This window comes from Melampsora larici-populina, assembly GCF_000204055.1.
Source record: "Melampsora larici-populina 98AG31 unplaced genomic scaffold MELLAscaffold_21, whole genome shotgun sequence".
NCBI lineage: Eukaryota > Fungi > Basidiomycota > Pucciniomycetes > Pucciniales > Melampsoraceae > Melampsora > Melampsora laricis-populina.
Genome location: NW_006768785.1, coordinates 239,471 through 260,959, shown reverse-complemented (window position 1 = coordinate 260,959; position 21,489 = coordinate 239,471). Strand labels below are relative to the sequence as shown.

General features: G+C 43.3%; 6 protein-coding genes across 6 annotated transcripts; 5 read left to right on the top strand and 1 right to left on the bottom strand.

Annotated features, from left to right (window-relative positions):
- Window positions 1–1,792: 1,792 nt before the first annotated feature.
- Window positions 1,793–2,530, top strand: MELLADRAFT_124160 (uncharacterized protein; the record flags this gene model as incomplete). The annotated part of the gene is made up of 5 exons (XM_007410704.1): window positions 1,793–1,913; window positions 1,998–2,063; window positions 2,155–2,289; window positions 2,376–2,441; window positions 2,508–2,530. 5 exons carry the CDS (start codon window positions 1,793–1,795, stop codon window positions 2,528–2,530), a joined length of 411 nt encoding a protein of 136 aa, XP_007410766.1.
- Window positions 2,531–4,004: 1,474 nt separating this feature from the next.
- On the top strand, window positions 4,005–4,747 carry MELLADRAFT_124161 (uncharacterized protein; the record flags this gene model as incomplete). The annotated part of the gene is made up of 5 exons (XM_007410705.1): window positions 4,005–4,128; window positions 4,215–4,283; window positions 4,372–4,506; window positions 4,593–4,658; window positions 4,725–4,747. The coding sequence occupies 5 exons, from the start codon at window positions 4,005–4,007 to the stop codon at window positions 4,745–4,747; spliced, it is 417 nt and encodes a 138-aa protein (XP_007410767.1).
- A 1,061-nt stretch (window positions 4,748–5,808) lies between these two features.
- Window positions 5,809–7,618, top strand: MELLADRAFT_116630 (uncharacterized protein; the record flags this gene model as incomplete). The annotated part of the gene is made up of 4 exons (XM_007410706.1): window positions 5,809–6,352; window positions 6,495–6,758; window positions 6,830–6,992; window positions 7,071–7,618. The coding sequence occupies 4 exons, from the start codon at window positions 5,834–5,836 to the stop codon at window positions 7,085–7,087; spliced, it is 963 nt and encodes a 320-aa protein (XP_007410768.1).
- Window positions 7,619–11,012: 3,394 nt separating this feature from the next.
- MELLADRAFT_77916 (uncharacterized protein) lies at window positions 11,013–13,947 on the top strand (the record flags this gene model as incomplete). The annotated part of the gene is made up of 7 exons (XM_007410707.1): window positions 11,013–11,227; window positions 11,309–11,416; window positions 11,496–11,559; window positions 11,649–11,820; window positions 11,915–11,996; window positions 12,067–13,164; window positions 13,284–13,947. The coding sequence occupies 4 exons, from the start codon at window positions 11,800–11,802 to the stop codon at window positions 13,589–13,591; spliced, it is 1,509 nt and encodes a 502-aa protein (XP_007410769.1).
- Window positions 13,948–15,244: 1,297 nt separating this feature from the next.
- Window positions 15,245–21,081, top strand: MELLADRAFT_123937 (uncharacterized protein; the record flags this gene model as incomplete). The annotated part of the gene is made up of 5 exons (XM_007410708.1): window positions 15,245–15,395; window positions 15,521–15,601; window positions 15,696–15,806; window positions 20,878–20,946; window positions 21,056–21,081. The coding sequence occupies 5 exons, from the start codon at window positions 15,245–15,247 to the stop codon at window positions 21,079–21,081; spliced, it is 438 nt and encodes a 145-aa protein (XP_007410770.1).
- On the bottom strand, window positions 18,397–20,154 carry MELLADRAFT_87456 (uncharacterized protein; the record flags this gene model as incomplete). Its single annotated transcript, XM_007410558.1, has 5 exons — window positions 18,397–18,410; window positions 18,479–19,142; window positions 19,185–19,348; window positions 19,400–19,496; window positions 19,600–20,154. The coding sequence occupies 5 exons, from the start codon at window positions 20,152–20,154 to the stop codon at window positions 18,397–18,399; spliced, it is 1,494 nt and encodes a 497-aa protein (XP_007410620.1).
- Window positions 21,082–21,489: the final 408 nt, after the last annotated feature.

Here is a 21,489-nt window from a genome sequence, read left to right as displayed (position 1 = left end):
CGGTTTTAATGCATCTTCTCAGCAACAATCAAAGATCTTCCATGAAGACTCTGATGATGAAGATGAACCAGAAGCGTCTATTGACAACTCCTTGGACAACTACTTACGAATGGCCGACAGGATGCGCCAGAAAGATTACAACCTGGCGGACCCAAAGGCTGGACTGGCATGGTGGTCGGTAAGTAATCAGTTTGAGTTTTATTGCAATCTTGTGGTTGAAAATTGATTGGTGCCTTTTTAGGTTCACGAAAAGAACTATCGAATTCTTGCCATCATGGCGCGCGATTACTTGGCAACTACTGGGTCGTCTTGCGCAGCGGAAAGGATCTTCTCTTGCGCCGCAGATGTTTGTGCTAGTGATCGAGGTAGCCTCCTTGCACGCACCATCAAGGCTTTAGTCTCGAGTCGGTTATGGTTGAGGGAAGGCGTGGATCTGGGTGTTGAATATGCAGAACTGACTGCCATTCTGAAAAACTTGGGTGTTTCCTTGGATTGACAGTATTAATTCTTATGTATTTCCTGAATGGTCCTTTTTCTTTTTTCTTCTCGTCCTTACAAAGTTGTGAATGTTGTTTTTTTTCTCACTTCAATTTCTCAATCAATTACAAACTCTTTCTAAATCTATAAAACAAATTTATGAATTAATTACAGTTGCGGTGTCTTGTTTTTGCCCTGTTGCGGTCGCTGCGTTGCTGCTGCGCTACTGCTGGATGCGCCAGCACCAGGTAGCGCTGTTGCGCCTGTTGCGCTGCTGCTGCGTAACTGTCTAGAGTTGCGTTGTCGGGGGTTGAGATTTGATGTTGCGGTTTGAAAAGCAACGCAGCATATGTTGCGCTTCGGTTTGGCTTGCTGCGCCGCGACGCAACAAAAAACCCCGATGTTGCGCCGCGCTGCGTTGCTGGCGCAGGGTTGATATCTTTCCTCTGCTCAGAAAGGTTTTTTGTTTGATTCTTTTCCCCTAGAAAGTTCCTAACAGAATTTCATTATACAATTCACAAGCAGTTGGAAATCCCAGTTGGTTGCCTACGCAAAAAAGCAAACCTGGTAGAAATTCTTGTGAATTTCCTCATTTATCTCGTTTCGACCTCTCTGATAAGATCTTGACAAAGTCCAAGCAATGATCATTCCATTTGATCTTTCAATTATGGAAAAGCTCTGGTCAAACCGATCAGTTTGTCATCACTGCTATACCAATATATCTTTGAAGGGCCAATGTAGATTTGAAGGATAGTTAGGCGAGAAATTGATCACCATAACACATGTTCTGCTTGGGGAAAACTCTTTAGGAAGCGAAGGATAAAAGTTTATGGTAGACCTTAATGATGTAGCGAAATGAATTGTAGTTCAAAGATCTTTATAGCCTATCATGTTGGATATCTACTCTACCCTCGCGCAAGCCTCAGACCCATCCCGGGTGTTGCGATGGGCTTTTCCATAAGTTGTGAGGAAAAAGACTTTGGCCCTTGAAGGCTGAAGCCACCAGTGGCTTCACCACAAGACAGAAAGATATATATGTACGCTCTATTCACCTGGTTGTATTGTGTTCCATACGTTTACGTTCTATGCGATGGCCGGTTGCGGGAAGTGTATCGGGAAATCAACAGATCACAACGCCTTATTGCCTAACATGATAGCCTTATTAAACTACGTAGAGAGAAAGACAAAAAAAACACATAAAGCTAATCACCTCTCACCAGCTTCCTTACCCCCAATCGCATCGTGCCTCACACTTTTCGATCGACCAACTTCTTCATCACCTACACTTTCCTTGTTTACTTTGATCCCAAAACAAATGTTGAACCAATATTTTCTCAATATCAGTGTGCTGGTCTTTACATTTCATCTCAGCGCACTCTTCGTGACATCATGGCATTGTCGCGGTTCATATACACCACACATAGGGAATCAAGCGCGTATGTTCTTCTTGATGCGTTTCTGACGAGGTTCTATGATTTGCCACAGACGTCTGCTGATCCTGTTTCTTTTCTCTTCTGAAGTCTGCCAGCCCGATTTAGTAAACAGAACTCTAAAAATTTGTACCGGTACCAGCTGTTCGAACAAGGGTGGGGATTTGTTCACCAAAGAAATTCGTTGTCTGATGATCATGATGCTCAAAAGACAGCTGATTATTGAACATCACTGTTATGATTGCAGCTACGAACACAGGATTTGTTTTAATGAAGAACTGTATATGGAACGACAGGCCGAATGTCAGGGGCACAAGCCAACAACAATGCGTAAGTTACGATTGGGATACTGATGAGGGGGCGGACGGCCAAGGCGCCTACGGTACGTAGTCGTTTTTCAACTATCTCGTTGATCGTATGTGGCTGACTCGCCGCAGGCTTCTGTTTACTTTGACAATAATTTCTCAGCTTGCACCAACAATGGTAAACATAACTATCTCTGCGATGTAGACCCAAAAACAACAGGAGTTATAAGTCAGTCCGATTCCAAGCGCTCTAGAAAGCCTACAACATTGACAAATGAATCTTTTTCCCTTTCAGCCTGTGATGATTGTCAGCCATGATTGCTACAACGTGTCCGATGATCGCCTTCGACCAAGTTGCCATCGGCCCAACATATCAAAGTGTGACCACCAAATATGAATTGAATACATCTGAACATATCCGTTCATATCAAAATACTTGATCCAGCCCTACATCATCTTTCAAAATATCTGATACCCTAACTTAAGCCAAATTCTATGCTCAATCTGTTGTGACAATTTTTCAATCTTTCGTATTTATTGTGTATTACATAGCCTGAAGTAACAATCAGACACTGATAATGAACTAGGACACTTTCAACAGGATACCCAATTTAACAAACCAAACAGACGCATCTGTTTTGCATACCTCATCGTCTCGAACCCCTTCCGAGAATTGTTCATTTATACGCTTGGCCATTTTCCCCCACTGTGAAAATCAAATTATCTTTCCTCTCGTCAGAAAGACTTTTTCCCTATCTAGGCAGTCCATGGAGCAATTTCATTATGCAATTCAAAAGGTGATAAAAAGGCCTTTGTAGTTACTTCCCAAGGCCACAATCAACCTGCCAGAAAGTCTTTTCAGCTTCCTCCTTTGTTTAGTTGGGCCTTCTGTGCCAATGTCCGAACAAATCCACTCAATCAAAACTCCCATAAATCTTACTTTTCCACAATTGGATACTCAGATCTCTGTAAAGCACAAATACAGGTTTGAAGGACTCGACCTTGGATCTTATCTTCATCCATGAAAGGAGTCTTTCTTCACTTCACCTCATAAGGTTTACTTCATTGACCGCATTCAAGTAATTCGATGACAGATTCAATGACCAAAACATGGGTTCTGCTTTGCACAGGCATCTTATGAAATCAAAGACCAGAGAGTCGCCAAGGGGAGGTAGGGAATCAATCATGATTGATATTAGCCCACAAATCTTGATAGTCTTTTGCATTAAATACCCTTTACAACGGTACAAAAAAGCGCCGGGGGTCAGCTAATCTGTGTCCGACTCTTCACTGAAAGAAGAGATGAAATGAAGGTGGAGTGGTCTTCATGTAATAAACCCAAGTGAATACTATACTTGATCAATCTCTAAAGAAGACGATAGAAGGCTGAAGGGGGCACAGAGCATATATGCAGCCTCGAACGCAAATGTGTTATGCTCGAGAGTGACAGGCTTTAATCTTCGGCAGAACAAAAAGACCTCAGAGGACCTCAGCCCTTGAAGTCTGAATCCACAAGCGGTTTCACAAATCACGTCATAAAGATACGTTATATGGCGTTGCATACGTTCAGTTATGCAGTGTATCGGGATTTGGGGAACTCGCTGAGCACAACAGATCTCAGCAGATCACAACGCCACCTTGTCGTATTGCATCGGATGATAACCTCTGTACTACATGACGACAAAGACAAGATAAAAGATATAAAACCCACCACCTCTGATCAGCTTTCTCACTCCGAATCATATCCTGCGTCACACCTACACTCTTTTTCAACGCTTTTCTCTTAAAACAAATGTTGTACCACTCTTTTCTCAAGATTAGTGTGCTAGTCTCTACCTTTTATCTCAGCGCACTCATCGTGTCTTCGTCATGGGATTGCATCGGTGGATACACACCACATATAGGACAACAAGCTTGTATGTTCTCCGTTTATGGGTTCCTGACGACGTTCAATATGATTCACTCCGCAATCCAGCTGAACCTGTTTTTTTCTCTTTCAAAGTTTGTCAGCTTAGTTTGACTGACAAAACCACCCAAATCCTTTGTACCGGTTCTAGCTGTTGGAACAGAGGTGCGGATTTATCCATCAAAGAAACTCGTCTGATGTTCAACATTTCCAAAAGAAACCTGATTAGTTAACATCAATTTTATGAATGAAGCTCTCAATACCGCATGGATTCCAATGCATCGCTGTTTATGGGTAGACAGACGGCGTGTCCATGGCCTCAGTCAACAACAATGTGCAGGTTACGAATGGGAAAAGGATCGAGGGCCGTATCATAGCGGCGCCTACGGTGCGTAGTCGTTTTTCAATCATCGTGTTTGCCGTCTGTAGCTCACTTACCTTAGGCTTCTGTACACTTTGAATATAATCCCTCAGCGTGCACCAACCCCGGTGGCCATCACTATATCTGCGATGTACCCCCACAAAAAACAGGACACATGAGTCAGTATAATCTCAAGCGATCTAGAAAGCCTACCACATTGACAAGATGATATATTTCCCTTTCAGCGTGTGATGATTGCGATTTCTGATAATTGCTACGACGGGTTCGATCATTGCCTTCGACTAAGCCGGAATTAGCTCAACATCTCAAATCGTGACTTTCAAATCGATTGAAATACTTTGGCAAAATCATTTCATATCAAAATAAATTATCCAGTTCTATATCATCTTTTAAAATATATCTAGGTACCTGAGCCAAATTTGATGCTCAATCTGTTGTGATAAAATTTTCACTCTTTCATATTTATCGTGTATTAGTCTGAAGTAACAATGTGACACTATAGGGATAACCGATTCAAACTTGACCGTTTCATAACTTATTGTACCCAACCCCTCCTGAGCAGTCTTACGCTCGGCCACTTTTACCCAAGGCAACAATCAAGCTAAATGTCCTTTAGTTGTTTTTTTTATTTCTCCCTCCTGGACATTCCCTGAGAGGATCATTATAGAAATAGCATTCCCCGTTGCTAAACTATGCAACAATCAACCGGACAGAAAGTCTTGGCAGCTTAAGCTTTCTTCTTTGTGTTCTGAACTCAGTGGCAATCTCATCTGAAATCCCAATCAATCATTGTTGAGTTGAATCTCCAAAAATTAATGACTCTGATGAAACTTAATACATACTTCCCATCGAGAGATGAACATTTTATACAAAAAACCGACGCTCTACCACCCACAATTCTATACAAGACATTTACCTGTGTTATCTTCGCCTACATAAATTCCTAAATCTGTAAATTTCGCCATCAAATGCGTTGAAAATACATTGTGAATTGACCCGTCTAAAGATACCTGCTCGGCTCCCAATGGAGTGGGCTTGGGTTTCATTGATACTCTTTTAAATTTCTCTCATTTTTATAACCTGATTATAGACTTTATTACTGAAGATATCAAGAAGAGAGCAATAAATGTATGATTGAGGCTTTCTTGAATCAGCCGTGTGTTTTGTCATCGCGCGTCTCGCGGCCCCGGCGCCCTTGATTTTTGAAGGCGCATCTTGGGCGCTGCCTTCTTCGAATGTCACGCACCTGCTCATATGGATCATGCCCATTTGAATTATCTAAATCTCTCGACTTTCATCAGCAAGACAGCAATACATATGGGATCAAATCTCAATGTCTACCACAACCAATATCAACGATATACTCTCTCGACCTAAACCAACGAAGAAAAAATCAAAATCAAACAAACAACATAAACCTACCATCAAAAAAACAAATCCGATCAGCGAACTATCGATTGATCCAGAACCAACAATTGAAGATGATGAATTGCTTAATCAACTTTTAGATAAAATAGAATTAGAACAAGTTCAAACAACCATTGAATTATCAGCATCTGAATCTAAATCAAATCATCCTAATTCATCTCATCATGGATTAACAAATAAAATCTTAGATTTAAAAGATGAAGTAGAAAAAGTAGCTCATTCAATAGCTTCTACTATTACTGAACCCGCCAAACGTAGGAATCGTCATAAGGATAGATTAGCCAGACGAAATGCAAATGAAGAAGCTATACGTGATCAGGCTAGACTTGAAATTGATGGTCTAGGACCTGATGGAGATGAACGGAAAAAAGAAATTGATGCGATCGAATCGGTTTGTCAAACTCTTGGATTAAAAATGGTAGAGGTAAGTTTTCAAAACTTTGAAGGATTTGACGTTTCATCATATCATCTGGGATGAAGATTATGAATCACTGATTTCTTCTGTTCACATTCTGAATATGTTTTTATCGATTCACAATCGTCTCTAAACCATTCGTATCGCTTAGATGAACCCAGATGGACATTGTTTGTTTTCCGCAATCGCAGATCAATTAAACCTGAATGGTGTACCCTTTCAGAATTCTGAAGCTCATACCTATTCGACTTGTCGAACTATGGCAGCAGAATACATGAGAAGACATCCAGATGATTTTATTCATTATTTACCTGCAGCAGATGATGGAATTGATGAAGGATTGATGAGTAAAGTTCAATATAATCAACATTGTGATCAAGTTAGAGATAGTGCTCAGTGGGGTGGAGAACCTGAAGTAAGTCTAAGATTTAAGCTGAATTGAAAAGAAGATGAATGTAACCCTTGATGATTTGGACATGTTTGTAGATTCTTGCACTTTCAAAATGTTTTAAATTTCCAATACACGTCATTCAAGCTTCTACTCCCACTTTAAAAATTGGTGATGAAGAATTTGCTAAGTTCAGATCCAATAAATCTTTAACAATTTCTTATCATCGAAAAAGTTATGGTTTAGGAGAACATTATAATTGTAAGTTGTTCTATAATCATTCAAATCACCATCCACTTGTCTCATTCAAGTTTGGTCTCGTTTTTTTTGTCATCATAGCTCTTAGACCTCGGTGATATGAAGAGAAGTAAGCAGTGATCTACGTGTGTGTTCTAAAATCATTTCAAAATCAACGGACCATAAGATTAATGTAATCAAGTTAAGATCTATATCCTCAAAATCTCATCGACAAGCTCGATCTGTAGTCTTAGAGCCGGTCTGAAAAATAACAGAAATCATTTCAGATGGATTCCGAGAGTAGGACTTGACGTGGGAAAAGTTTGATAACCAGTCAGATGATCAGGTCATTTTCAAGCAAAATCAACGATCCTCAATCAGCTTAGATATGGGTATATAGGAATTAACCACCTTAGAAACGTATCACCTGAATACTTCAACCTGATAGAAATCTGTCTTTTTGTTCATTTCATCTAAATGTATATCACTAAAAGTTAAAAACAAATCATTATAATTACCTGAACGTTTGAAAACTTAATTTGAGCTCAAGAAAAATCATACGTATCAGAAAAGTGGCTATGAAGCAACCGGATATGAATTCAGCTCTCGATCCTCTACCATGTAATAATTCACATGATATCTTTTGTGTTTCTATTGTGTTTACTATGGTGTACGTTTTGGGATAAAATGCAGCAGGCCATTACAGAGGGGAAAATTGGCCTCCTATCTTTCATGTGTTCAAAGGGCTCAACTCGCCGGTCCAGCACAGATGTACAATACCTAGCAGTGCACCAAGCCTGAGTCGTACCAAACAGGTCCGTGCCCTCTCGCGGCATCCCTCGGAGCCTGCGGACGGAGAGGAGTGAGAGGAGCCTTGAAGCCTTCGAGGGATGCCACCGTGCCACGAGTTGTTAAGTTATGTAACTGTCAGCCCCGCACATGAGGATCCTCGACAAGGTTCAGTCAAAAGTCTTGGGTCACTCTTGGCTCAAGATCCCAAGAAAAGGTGATGTGGACTCTGGAGGTCCGAGGGCGAGGCCGGCGCTGGCCGGCGAAAATTTGAGATGTTCATCAGAGCTCTTGAGTCTTATCCGGTGACAGTATGGATGGATCTAGGGCTAGCAAATATGTATCCGCCGTCCGGTTCTGATGGTTCAGTTGCCTTGCACCCATTCTTCCTTCCCCACTTCCAAGTTCTTTTCTTTGATCCTCATGGAAATCAGCTCGCTGTTAACGGCCGCTGTTAATACGGTTGAAGACGCATATATCCACCTACATACCATAATATGCAATGTCTTATCAAGATGAGCACTTTGGTTTTATGTATCTTTAATTTTTCTATTCAGAACCATGTCAAATTCGTTCATCTTTCAACAGAATAGCACCATAAATTTCAAATAAAACCAACAAGCAGTCTAAATGCTCAATGTGAAAGGAAGATAAGGAGTTCCTTCGAATCTTGTACTTACTCGCCGCGGCCGGATTATGAATTGCTCAAGCGAGTGATGAGATATGATAAGACAGAAGATGAGTGTTTCCTAATTGGTGATGGTAAGTGTTATGAGTGAGCTATATACATATCAAGTTGGAACTCCGATCAATTGTGACTCTGGTTTTCTAACTTGTGTGACAGTGCACTGACGATCAGGTGAGATGCATGTAGTCAGTAGAATTGTTTTATTTAGTTGAGCATTCGATCAGTTCAGCAAGATTGACTCGAATTTCAGTGGGGGTTTTAGTTGATACCATTCGATTTGCTGTGATCAGACTGCTGTGTAACGTGTTGGGATAAAAATCAAAGAAAACTGAAAACCATTAATTTCTCATGTTGGCTTATTTATTCCAGACATTCATCCAACCAATCAATCCAAGCTTTTAGCTTACAAACTTAGATGATGTCATGAAAGAGAGAGATCTACAGAAAGCTTTTCAGAATTGTGTATCTGTCTTGATATTCTTCTTTAACAATTGGTCTTCAAAACCTTTTGTTCGATTTCCCACTTCACTAGGACTTTAGCCTTCTTCTCCCTTCGTATCCTTCTGTCTTTCTCTTCATCCATCCAGTCGATCATCATCATCCTCACCTTCTTCTTCTTCTTCCTCACACAGCGTTCATCTACTCTGGATTCCTTGTTTCATACTTTTTTTCCTTTGTGATAAGCACCACGATTCAAACCCACAATTTGAAGCCTGTATTCAAACCCTGGTTCACCATTCATAAGATGTCCTCCATACCCTCCCAGAACCCTCTTCTCGCTCTTCAATCGAGCAACACTTCTCCCAATGCTCGACCATCGCAACATCTGTCTCCAGAGCATCTGGTCAACCCTATCCGCCCACGTGCTCGACCGATTACCAGATGTACTCGATGCCGTGAGAAAAAACAAAAGTGTGACTCCCATGATCCTTGTAGTAAGTGTTTGGCAGCTGGAGTCACCTGCACTTACACTCCTGGACGTTCATCGTGCGTATAATCATACGGTCTTTTGAAGGTTCAATGCGGTCTAACAATTCTCTGATCGTCCTTGGCTTGTTTTGGACGCTCTTCAATGATACTGTAATACCTCTGATTACCTATTTCATGTATGTCGTTGAATGATCCAGCTTGGGTAGCCGCCCTCAGCCAGTCCCACCGACCAATGACTCAATGAAAGAAGTTCATGAAAAGATAGGAACACTTCTACAACTTTTGGCTCCAACTTCAATCTCTTCTTATCCACCCTCTGCTCCTTCGTTAAGTATCGACTTGGAGATCGACAACCTACCAAGCCTTTTATCTAAACTTTGGCTCAAGGAACATCCTGAAACCAGTTTTCAGCGCGCAACACATCCTGTCATCGTGCAGGTCAATAATCTTCCTCTTATTTGCTACTCGAGCCATGGGCGATCGGATGACGGATTATGTATTGCAAAATTGACATGATTTGATTTTGCACCATCAGGTTCGCCAAGCCGCCTTTCCGTACTGGAAAACATCGGCTGAATGGGGTTTATGGCCCATCTCACGTACCCCGAGGCTCAGTCGTATCACAGACCTATCGACTGCTCTGTTACCCTCAAGAGAAGAATGCTCAGCTCTCACCAAACTATTCATCTCCAGTTGCAGCTGGTATTTTGGTCTCTTCGACAGCGCTGAACTCCTTCAAGCTTCTGAGAACTTTAGTATGCTCCGTGAAAGCGCGATACTACCAAGCTCTGCGAATGGTTGGCTGAACGTTGCCATAGTCTTATCAATTTGCAGGCTGGCGCTCGCCCTAGATGGATGGGCAGGGGTGATCACTTCAAAAGAGTTGATCCAACACAGGAGTGAGATGATTCATGGCTGGTGTGACATGTGTGTGCTTGCCCTTCGGCATTCTGGCTTTGAAGAATATCCGACGATAGATGGCATGAAGGTTCTCATAACGTTGTTATCAACACTGTAAATCTCATACTTTACCATTACGATATTCCATCACTTGCATCTTACCAACTTTTCTTGACTGATCATCCTCTTGAAATAGCTTTTTTGAGACAGACTGTGGTGTTCTCGCATGTTCAACTGAAATGGTTCAACTCAGGCAAATTACTTTGAGATGTGCTTTCAACATGAGGCTCGTATGTGCTCTTCAAATTTTGGGACGACTAATTTGAAATCAGGCAGTCAGGACTGACGGAAGTTCTTTTCCGTGTTCATTGCTGTCTTGGGAGACCGCAGAACCGCAACTTCGTTACTGGATACTCTCAAATAGATGAGGAGCGCCGCAAAGTATGGTGGAGTCTTGTCGTGATTGATTCGTGAGCCTCACAGAATGTTCACCTTGAGCCTAACTGACAATCACGTCGCATTGATCATGCTCACACCAGCCACTTTGGATCGACTGGTGCCGCCGACGGCGTCATCCCATTGCGAGAGTCGGATGTACCTTATCCAACTCTGCGAGAGTTTGATACTGAAATTACCCCTGGGTCAAATGGTCGCACTAACTCACCGATTGGATTGGATTTGCGCTCTCCGGTGTCGCGGTTCACCATGGGTAAATTTAATAACAGATGCTGCGAACTGCTGGCACGCCGGACGCCGTTTGCTTCAGTTGCAGAGATCCAGCAGTTCGATCGAGACTTACTGGCGGCTGAGGCGAGCGTGCGAGAAGATCACCGGATCGATTTCACAGCGAATAGTATCAAGAATCCCCGTAGCTTGGCTGGCTATCGTAATCCACCCGACGCAGATCTCTGGCGCGGTCAACAGATCTTCTATGTGGCTCTCTGGCATATCCGTTCGTCGTATATCCTTTTCATCATTCCACTTAACATACACTTGCGCAGAACCCTTACCAAGATTGGTTGCATGTGGCCAGGCTCCAAGATTCATCGCGGCCTATTGTTTACGAGCAAGGTTTTGAGCCCGGATCTCAAGGATCAATTCAATCTTCGTGTCCACCAAGATATCGTCAAGGATTCATCTTGTGTGCCCTGCGACATCTAACGTTTTTCTTGCCGCTATGTACTGACTGGTCATTTGTATACGCAAACCATCATTTGCAGTGCTTTTACTTGAGTTTTACCGATACCTCCAGCTTCCTACCGCATTTATATCTGCGATCGTTGGGTAGGTACTCTGAGCCATTTCATACCTTGGCAAAGGGCCCAATTAGCTATCTGCTGATATCATGCTGGATATCTTCTTATTCAATGTAGGGCTGCTCTCACCCTTTGCCTACAGCTAGCTGAGGACCCAACTGATTCTCAATCGAACCGAATTAAGGCACATGTACAGGTTGTACTTCACCGTCTGGAACGTATTCAATCTCCCATCATTGTGAGATCAAGACATGTGCTACAGTACATTATGTCGACCAGTAACACTATGGTATGTTCTCAAGTTTCAAAATTTTGCCTCTCCTTCACAGCCGAATAATAGGAGGTGCTGATTATTTGTACATAAAAAAATCATTTTTGAGCAGCCCGAAAACTCCGTACCAATTCATGACCTTCAAGTCGAAGGCTTCCAGGAACGCCTATGGACCACTCCCGAATGCTTACCAAGTGAGTCCGAGTTCGCACGCATGCGTTCTTTTTTATCATGTTTATATCCTTACTATCAGTCGTTTCGAAGCTACCAAGGCAACCGGAACATCTTCAGATACTGCCAGGCTACTCTCTCGAAAAGAACATTTAGGGGAACCATCTACAAGATCACTGGGCCCAAGCTCGAATACCAACTCTGAAAGCATATCTCAAGTCCTCAAGGCATCGACTTTCCGTTGCGGAACTTTATCACCTGGGACAAGTCATGGCCCATCCTCTCAAGTCACCCATAGTAATGACCAGCTTAAAACCTCGACGAAGGCCTCGAATATCGATGGATTCTCGTGCGCACCTTTGAGTACACGATTGGACACCAATACAAATCCCGAACTACTGTCTCTTTTGCTATTCGGACAGTCCGATCTAGCGCCTGTGCAACCATCTGTGACATCTTGTTCTTTCGGCGGGTCCAAGCAGGACTCGACTCTAGGCCTAAGTCAAGCTGATATCGACTCAATAGTACAATTTGCCGAAGGTGATTTCCAAGGATCGGGGGCAGGAGTCATCTCCTCCCAAGCTGCTCCTCCCCTTGCGCTTCCAGTAGGTTTTAGTGGTATCCAAACCCAAAACAATCTCAATGATTTCACTGGTTCAGAAGGACAGATTCCCGAAACCTTTTCGTCTTCATATCCTCAACAACCAATTGCGAAACGCCCATTGATGTCTAATCAAAGCACCTCAATATCAAGTGATACGTTTGACCCTGGGACTGCTCTAAACTCCATCAACGTGCCCGAAATCGCAAGAAATCCTGATGACGCGATGGATATGCAAACCTTTTTGAGCGAATTCATAGATCCCAAATTTCTGTCAGAGCTGTTACAAAGACGAGATCTTCCGGGGCACGAATCGTCCTCGTCAATTGCTCAACCGACTTCAACTTCCTCCGAGCAGAGACAACATCCTTTGAACTCTCCTACTCTTTCCTACGCCACTCCTGGTCAGATTAATAATCCAGATAAATCGCTACTCGAACATCAAAACGCAACTAGAATCAACTTTGGCGAACTTGGAGATCCAGCCGTGTCATTGACTAAAGCCCTCGACGAGCGAGCCTTCTTTAGCCATTGCATCCCGTTGAACGATGATCAATTATCCACGTCAAATTTGCTAGGCATTTTTAACGGTAGGTCTGAAACATCTTCTAAAGTCAAAAATTGTATCATTCCGCAATACTTCATGAGATTGTGGTCTTGAAACACGCCCATTGATGCGATTTAGCTGATTGACGCGCATTTGTGGTAGGGTCTGAAACTCAAAAATCGGGTGCGAATCTATCATCCATACCGCAACCGCTCAGTTCCATGGTCTCTCTCACCAGCTCAGGCTCAGCCTCACACGCGGATTGGGATCAACTAGTACCGTCGGACTTGATCAATTCAGCCGCTCAAGACTCGAGTCATTGGATTGACGACCAAGCGATGTGGTCAAGAAGTCCGAACACAAATGATAACATCTCTTCTTTAGATGCGTTGAATACTTTTGATCAGGCATATCAAGGTCCACTTCAAAATCATGGCCAATTTGTGGATTGGGGTCCAGTGAGATCGTAGATGCTGCCAGTACAGTCACAATTCAAGGACGATATATAACGTATATGTCAGTTTGGTTCCATTATTGACCTTTAAGCAAAAGAACTAAGCTGGAATGTTTCCCGCTACAAAAGGAGGAGGTGATATTATTACATATTTGAATTATAATTTAATGAAAGGCCCGATTGATACAAATATGGTCAAATGTTTATATGCTTCAGGTTCTGTGTGTAGACTTGAAATCCCAAAGTTGAGAACCTGACTTACATGTAACAGTACATGCTAACTTTGTGTTTTGAAAGCTGTTGTGGATTTCAGACTGTCTGGGCTATAATGTATTTTTGCTTCATCGAAAGATTTTGCCAAGAGAGTCAAGTAAAAGTTGTGAAGTGTTGCCTCCAAAAGCCTGAAGCGTTGGCAGTGCACTATGGAAACCAAGGAATTGAGTGGAGTCTTGCGTGGTGAGTATTGCTGTGGTAGCCTGAAAGATCTTGCAAAACTTGTGATCTAGCCTCACCAAGTCTGTAAGTCTGCCTCGCGCGGCCGTGTCCGTGAACTTTGGAAGAACTTGAAACTTCCAATCACAGTGGAGACAATGCCAATCTCCCAACTCAATATCACTTTTTTGAAGTGAGGGGTCGAGATAGCGTTCAATGAGTTTTGAAAGTCTTTCTACATAAATAACAGGTGGCAGGCAGCGGCAGCACCGGGTACTATGTAGTTCACGCTCACACCCGGTGACTTTTTCGTGGCCCAGGGCGTGGCCAGGGCCATGGCCTATGCCACGCATGGCCTTAAAAACATGGCACAATTCAACAATTTATACACGTTATAATGCCACCATCCTTCATGATATTTGCCGCGAAGACGGAACAAATCCAACTCGCCCTCATTGGAGCACAGAGAACACGAAATCACACAGAAGGGCCAGGGCATGGCCGAGGCCGAGGCCCCGGCCCTTGCCCTGAGCCCTGCCGTGGCGCCACAAGGCATCGGGGCATCGGGTGTGAGCGTGATATGTAGTACAACTGTCGTTCTCGAAAAGCTTGTCCAAGTTTTCCCGCAAAACGCGAGCTTTTTATTGCTCGATCAAACGCTTGATCTTTTCTTCCAAACTTAACCAAGTCCGCTCGTTTTAACTGTTGATTGCACCGCATGCCATCATAATGAAGCTTCACAGATTTAAAATTGTACAGGGAAGGATTTATTTCTTGAATATTTTCAAAATCCGGTCGTCTTTCTCTGGTCTGCGAGATTCTTCGTCCCACCTCTTCTGTGGCTTGGACGATTGGGGACTTGAAAACAGCTGATTTGACCTCGTGAGTGTGACGACCTTTCGAGTTGATTACAACGCGGTGTTGAAATGTCTGCTTCTCGGCTGATCAAATACCCGAGGCTAAAGGCTGAATGGTTCCCCACGTGTCTTGGAGGCTGAAGCCCACACCCAATATTTTTTGGGTCGGAAATTGAAATGCTTCCAGTTCCACACATGAGGCCGCTTTGTTTAAAAAGGACTCGTGAGTCCAGCGTGGTCCACAACGTTTATCTCCTCTCACTGTTTGCTTGATCTTCATAGCTAGTTGTCATCCCTCCGCTTTTCATCTGGGCAAAATACTGAAAGGTTTACAGAGTTCTACGACTTGTGAAACAGATTGACATCTTGTTTTGTGAAGTATGACTTGGAATCGAGCGAACCCCATCTTTTATCTTGTGCTTCTGTTCCTCATAGCGGAAGATCTCGGATCACGATTTTTTGCTGATGCCAAAGTGATAGAATGCAGCTACGCTTGGAAACCTGCACCGGCGGAGGATATTATCAGAGATTGTTGGTTCAACTTCTCTCTTCAGCCTTCAGTCATAGATCTTTTGAAAGCTACACCATGATCTACCTTCTCAGGCAGAGTGAATACTGACGCAACACCTTGTCCTTTCAAAAATTCAAACTCCAAGTGTGTATGGTGGATAACGGCAGATACCCCGCGCGCAGATATCTTTGCTACCACTGTCACAGGCAAGATAAGAAACCACCTAGTAAGACAGATTTTTCTCATGTTGTACGAAAAAACGTATGGATTACGAAACGCTTACCTTCTGTCTCGATGGAACATGGCGCTACATCGCATAGCCGCTGACAACTGTGTTGATCCCAACGGACGCGCACTGAGTACCCAGGGATCATTCGATTGCACCGCTGGAGTAGATATCAATCGGGGATCTAACAAAGCTAGACCTATCAGTTGAGTCAATTTTCAAGTTATCAATCATGATAGCTTAAATTGCAAGAATTCAGATAAAATGTCTATTCAAGACTTCCATACAAAAGTGAAAGCGGGAACCCCAATTTTTTTTTTCGAAAGATGAGCTTACTCTTTGAACTTTGTATACGATTGATTTTGTACACAATAGGAGTGTTCAAAGCTGAAAACTTGAGATTTGGAACGGAATTTGGAAGCAAAGATTTGGAACTGTGATTCTTGTACAGATGAACGTTGATTCTCGTACAGATCTGTACAAGAATCACGGTTTTGTACATATTAAAGTATGGATGCTGTTCGAGCTTGGAAGAAACGGGTCATTCAAAATAATAGGGGGGGCTCTCAAACCTGGGACTCCAAATTTGGAACAGGCCGTGCTGATGCTAGCATTTGGTTCTGTCCACGCTGCCTGCTGAGCCGCTGGAGATGCCAAACTCACAGCAACTGAAACACACCACGGTGCTCAGCCTTTGCCTCTCTGTGACCAAGCCAACCCGTGTGTTGTAGCCTCACACGAGCAATCCATACTGCCTACTACTATCCTGTGGGCTAGCCATTTCCCAACCCGACTCGCTGAGTTTTTCAGTTTATCTTATTCAAATGGTTCGCGTCACTCGACGTAGCATCCTACACTCAAACATTCAAGATGCTCTGATCACTCTGGCTGATCATGACCCAGAACTCATCCGACATACCAGAGGGGGCCAATCGGTTTTAGCGGCTGCTTTGGCAGCACAGTCTTTAGTCCAACTTGGTGCAACATTCAAGTTGGGATCCGCTCGAAATTTAAAATTATGTTATGCCATGATGGCATTCTTTGGCCTGGCCATCAAATGGTTCTCCGAATCATTTGAGAACTTGATTGAAAACCTACACCAGCTGACCGTGAGATTACATCAAGAGGATGTGAACAACGTAGTAAACGAATACATAGCAAAGTCATCTCAGCGCTACTTAGTCAAACGAGTTCGACGAGGCCGCAGCTCGTGGCGATCTCAGCGCTTTGCTATTCTTTTCAATGAGCCTGAAGCCATATTTCTCCGCTTGGTATGTGTATATCACACCCAAAGTCTTACACATCCTGATCTTATTCTCTTTTTAGGCACGTATGCAGAAGCGTTCTTTTACGCATCTGCTGCACTTGATTGGAGATCATCCCATCTTTCAAAATCAATCATCTATGTCACAAGCTCCGCCGGAATGGCAACTCTTAGTTGCTTTGGCATATATAGGTCTAACAGGGAACGGGGCCAGTCCAGCTTTGCTTGCACTAGGCTTTGGGATTTCAGGTGCGAATGATTATAATACACATGTTTAATTTTTTCATTGATGTTTTTTTATATATATAGAGGGGAGTATTTATAATTACACCAATCGTTGTGTAATAGCAATCCTTACCCTTCGTGATCGGTACTTTAAATGGCCTAACGCGGAGGAACGCAAAATTATTAAATACGAGATAGGCAAGAAGAGCTTTTTCAAAGGTTGTGTTGGATTCATTGACGGCACATTGATCACTTTGGCTACCGGACCGGAGAAGAATATGGAGGACTTCCATACTCGTAAATCCTGCTACGCTGTCAACTCCATGCTTGTCTGTGATCATCAAAAGAGAATTATATACGCAAGTCACGGCTGGTGTGGCAGTGCTCACGATGCACGTGTGTTTCTAAACTCAGAGGCCAGTCATAGAATGGAATCAGTCAACTATCGTGTGAGCTGTAGCACTGACACTTTGATGCTGATACCTTTGTGATTACAGCTATCACAATTCCCAGATCGATTCTTTGGTGAGGGCGAATACTTAATTGCCCACTCCGGATATCCATCGAGAAAACATATCGTGCCAAACTTCAAGAAGCCCCGGGGAATTCCTATCCCCCCATTGAAAAGATCTTTCAATAACGCCCTCAGCCGACTCCGCTATGTCATCAAGAATACAAACTGCTTATGGAAGATGCGTTGGCAGTCTTTAGTTTCTTGCCGGATCGTGATCAAGGGCTTTGCATCACAAGGCGTCTGAATTTAATTTTGGCTGTAACGTGTATCCTACACAATTTTCTGATCGAGATTCAGGATGCAGGTAACCAACTGTTTCAAGGTTACCCGCCGGGAGAACAGATGCAGGACGGACCAGAAGAAGGACTTGATCATGATGATCAAGCCGATGAGGATGACACTCGTGCCCGATTGTTCTCACTTTATGAACAATCTCGTACATAGAGAATATGTACAATTGGCTTATCTGTTACTTCACTTTCTTTTTTATGGAACATTTGAATCAATATGAGATATCGAGAATAACTTATGTACCTCATATGAGCCTTTTCTTTAAAGAAACATCTCAATCTCATGTCGCTCTTGGGGGTTATACCGGTTACCTTCTAGATAGCCTATACACTCAATGGTAAGTATCTCAAGATGTCCGCACACTTCAACTGGTTATTGGTAACTATCAATATATAGTTATACTTTTGTGAACCACCGTTTACATACATAAAAAGAGCAACAGTTTTGTAAAACTTTGAGAAACATATTTGATTGATGTAGCTATGACTAATGTTTCGGAGCCTAATCTGCCATTCCTGGAGCAGTGCAGAAGACATGAATCCTTCGATCAAGACAATTCAAGCATGTACAGGGGATGTCTTACTTTTTTTTTGTTCTTCAATCATTTGATCAGCAATTTGGTTTGCTTCGCTGAAGGACTTTCCAGACTTTTCAAAACGCTCGATCAGTTTCGCTTTCCGTTCAAGCTCAATGTCCAAGATCTCAGCCCTTTGCTTGGCAAGCCAATACTCGTAGTCGGATTTCTCTCGGTTGAGTCTTAAGTTGTCTAACTCTTGAGTAGTTTTATCCTTGGGAGGATTCGCAATCACTTTCAGGACATCAGTCATATCAAGCATTGCACCTCCAATGGTTTCTCCGATGGAGATTTGACCTTTGATCGCCTCGCTTTGCAAGTCAAGAGCGCGCTCGCGCTGTTTTGAGTTGGTGTCTTGGAATTTCACCAGCTCCTCAGCGACAGAGCCTTGTTTTCGAGGATTCTTGAAATCATCAGGCTTCTCATCAAATCCTACTGATTTCAAGAACGAACCAACTCGTGGCGCACGGGCCTTCTTCGCGCTAGAACCAAGCGATGACGAGGATTCCAACTCATCTCTTCCGACCGATGAATCTCGTCTACGCTTGGGATTTTTAGCGGTACCGGGGTGTTCGGCCTGATTGATGGCTCGTAATAGTGCTGAGTGGTTGAGAGGTGGTGGGATCTCAAACGGATGGTTGGTATCACCCACGTCCGAGGTGGTGTTATTGTCCTCGAAGTCCATTATGTCTTCGTGTAGACGTGAGGAACTCACACTCGCCTGTGAGCTAGGGAGACCAAGAGCTTCCATACAGGCCTCGGTGTCGAGATGACTCAAAGACTCAAGGTGATTGAGTGGGGTTGCTGAAGGCCGATCACCTATGACAGCATCCAACTCATAGAAGTGGGGGCATATCGCTTCGATTTGGTCTACCACATCTAAAATCAGTCACACCGAATCATGACTTGTTGATTGAGGACCTCACCGACCTGAGAATGACTTCTCGCCTGAGAACCCATTAAGTCCGCCACCCGTCTTCTTTGTCTCCTCAAGAGCAGCTTGATATTTTAGCTCCAACGTGTGAAGCTAAGAGTCATATCATACAACATGTATGAAATTGAGATTGAAAAAAAAACGTAAGAGAACTGGAGATGAGGTGTAAAGACAAAGATTTGAAAGATGATCACACCTGTTGGTACACACCGCTAGGGTTCCTCCCAAAGATCCCCTTGTCCTCCATGATTCGATGAATCTCCTCGGCAATCTCAGTTTTCTTGGAGCCTTTGGCTCGCCATCGATTGTAGTTTCCGGGCACAAGGACCCACTGAATCAGTATATCGTACGCTGATTCACCAGACTGATTTTTTTGTTTGGACCATATGCGATGGACATCTTCAGATCCTCTCGACTCGAGAGAAGTAGCATCTTGTTTCTTAGTTGTTTGACTACTGTGAGTACGTTGAGCCTTGACTGGGGAAGTTGAGGATAAGGGGCCGGGGTTGATCTCAGGCTGCTGTTCTACAACACGGCCACGTAGGTGAGGTTGTTCCGGGGGCAACATCAAAGATGAGGCATGATGCGGGTTAGGCTGACTGTAGGGTGGAGTGTAATGAGGTGATATCAAAGCAGAACTGAAGTGATCATAACGAGTCGAATGAAACTGTTCGTGAGGAACATTGGGTGAAGGGAAAGATTGTGACCCATAAATCCCGGACATAGGGCTGTTCAGATGCTCATCATCCATGTGATTGTAAGAATGGAGTGCCTCATGATGATGAATCGGCGGGAAAGGCTCGTGAGTGACTATTGAAGGAAGACGTTGAGATGGGTAATAGGTTGGAGGTCGCTGTGATTGACCATCCATTGTTTTGTTGTGAACTGAGAATGAGACGTCTCTTTTTTCGTGTGGTTTTTCTACCAGAGTTGGCTAGCTCCTTGACGGAGGGCAGTTTTTATCCGTCCAACTCCTCACTTGCCCTGCCTGCTTGGTCACATGTGTTTAAAGCGGTGGTACAGCAAAAGCGTACGACTTTGGCCATATCTGCAAAAGTATGCGGCGGGGAACATTCCTCTTACCTCCTGTGCGCTTCACTTGGTCACAGGAGGGTAGGTGGTATGCAGTTTGGGTTGCTCGAAGGTGTGTGCTGAGCACCGTGGTGTGTTTCAGTTGCCGTGAGTTTGGCATCTCCAGCGGCTCAGCAGGCAGCGTGGACAGAACCACATGCTAGCATCAGCACGGCCTGTTCCAAATTTGGAGTCCCAGGTTTGAGAGCCCCCCCTATTATTTTGAATGACCCGTTTCTTCCAAGCTCGAACAGCATCCATACTTTAATATGTACAAAACCGTGATTCTTGTACAGATCTGTACGAGAATCAACGTTCATCTGTACAAGAATCACAGTTCCAAATCTTTGCTTCCAAATTCCGTTCCAAATCTCAAGTTTTCAGCTTTGAACACTCCTAATAGTTTGCTCTCATTACGACGAATCAGGAAATCCACTTCAATACCGTTGCGAAAAAAGGCATGTATATCAACGTAAGTCAACCTACCAGAACTCATTTCTGATCAATTTGGACGAGATTTTAATTTGACTAACAAATGCTTTCTATGGATTGAACCTAACCATGATGGTCATGGCATTTAGAATGTAGCGAGTGTAGCGAGGTTTAATTAGACCGTTCAAAGTTCAATTACTCTGTCACAATTTGCAATATCTTGTCTCGTTTGCTTTTGAGTTGAGATGTTAAAAAGATACATGACTGTCATGAAACCACATGTCTGAATCGTGATGCGGAAGATACTTCTATACCAAATTTACGTGCAAAGAATGTCATAGAAGAGTGAAAACGATTGCATAGCAAAGATCTTTATTCAGACTATGCTGCTTTGATCCCAATGGCGCCTGATGCCACAGTGATTCAGGATAAGACCCGAATAAGACCTCAATAGGAGGTAGATGAAGAAAGGTCTCAATGTTTAGTAAGTCCCAGATGATGGGGAAAGTCGAGTCGAGGTGACTGGCATCTATTGATATGTGTACCGAAGATTGATATGTGCAAATGATAGTAAGTCAACAGC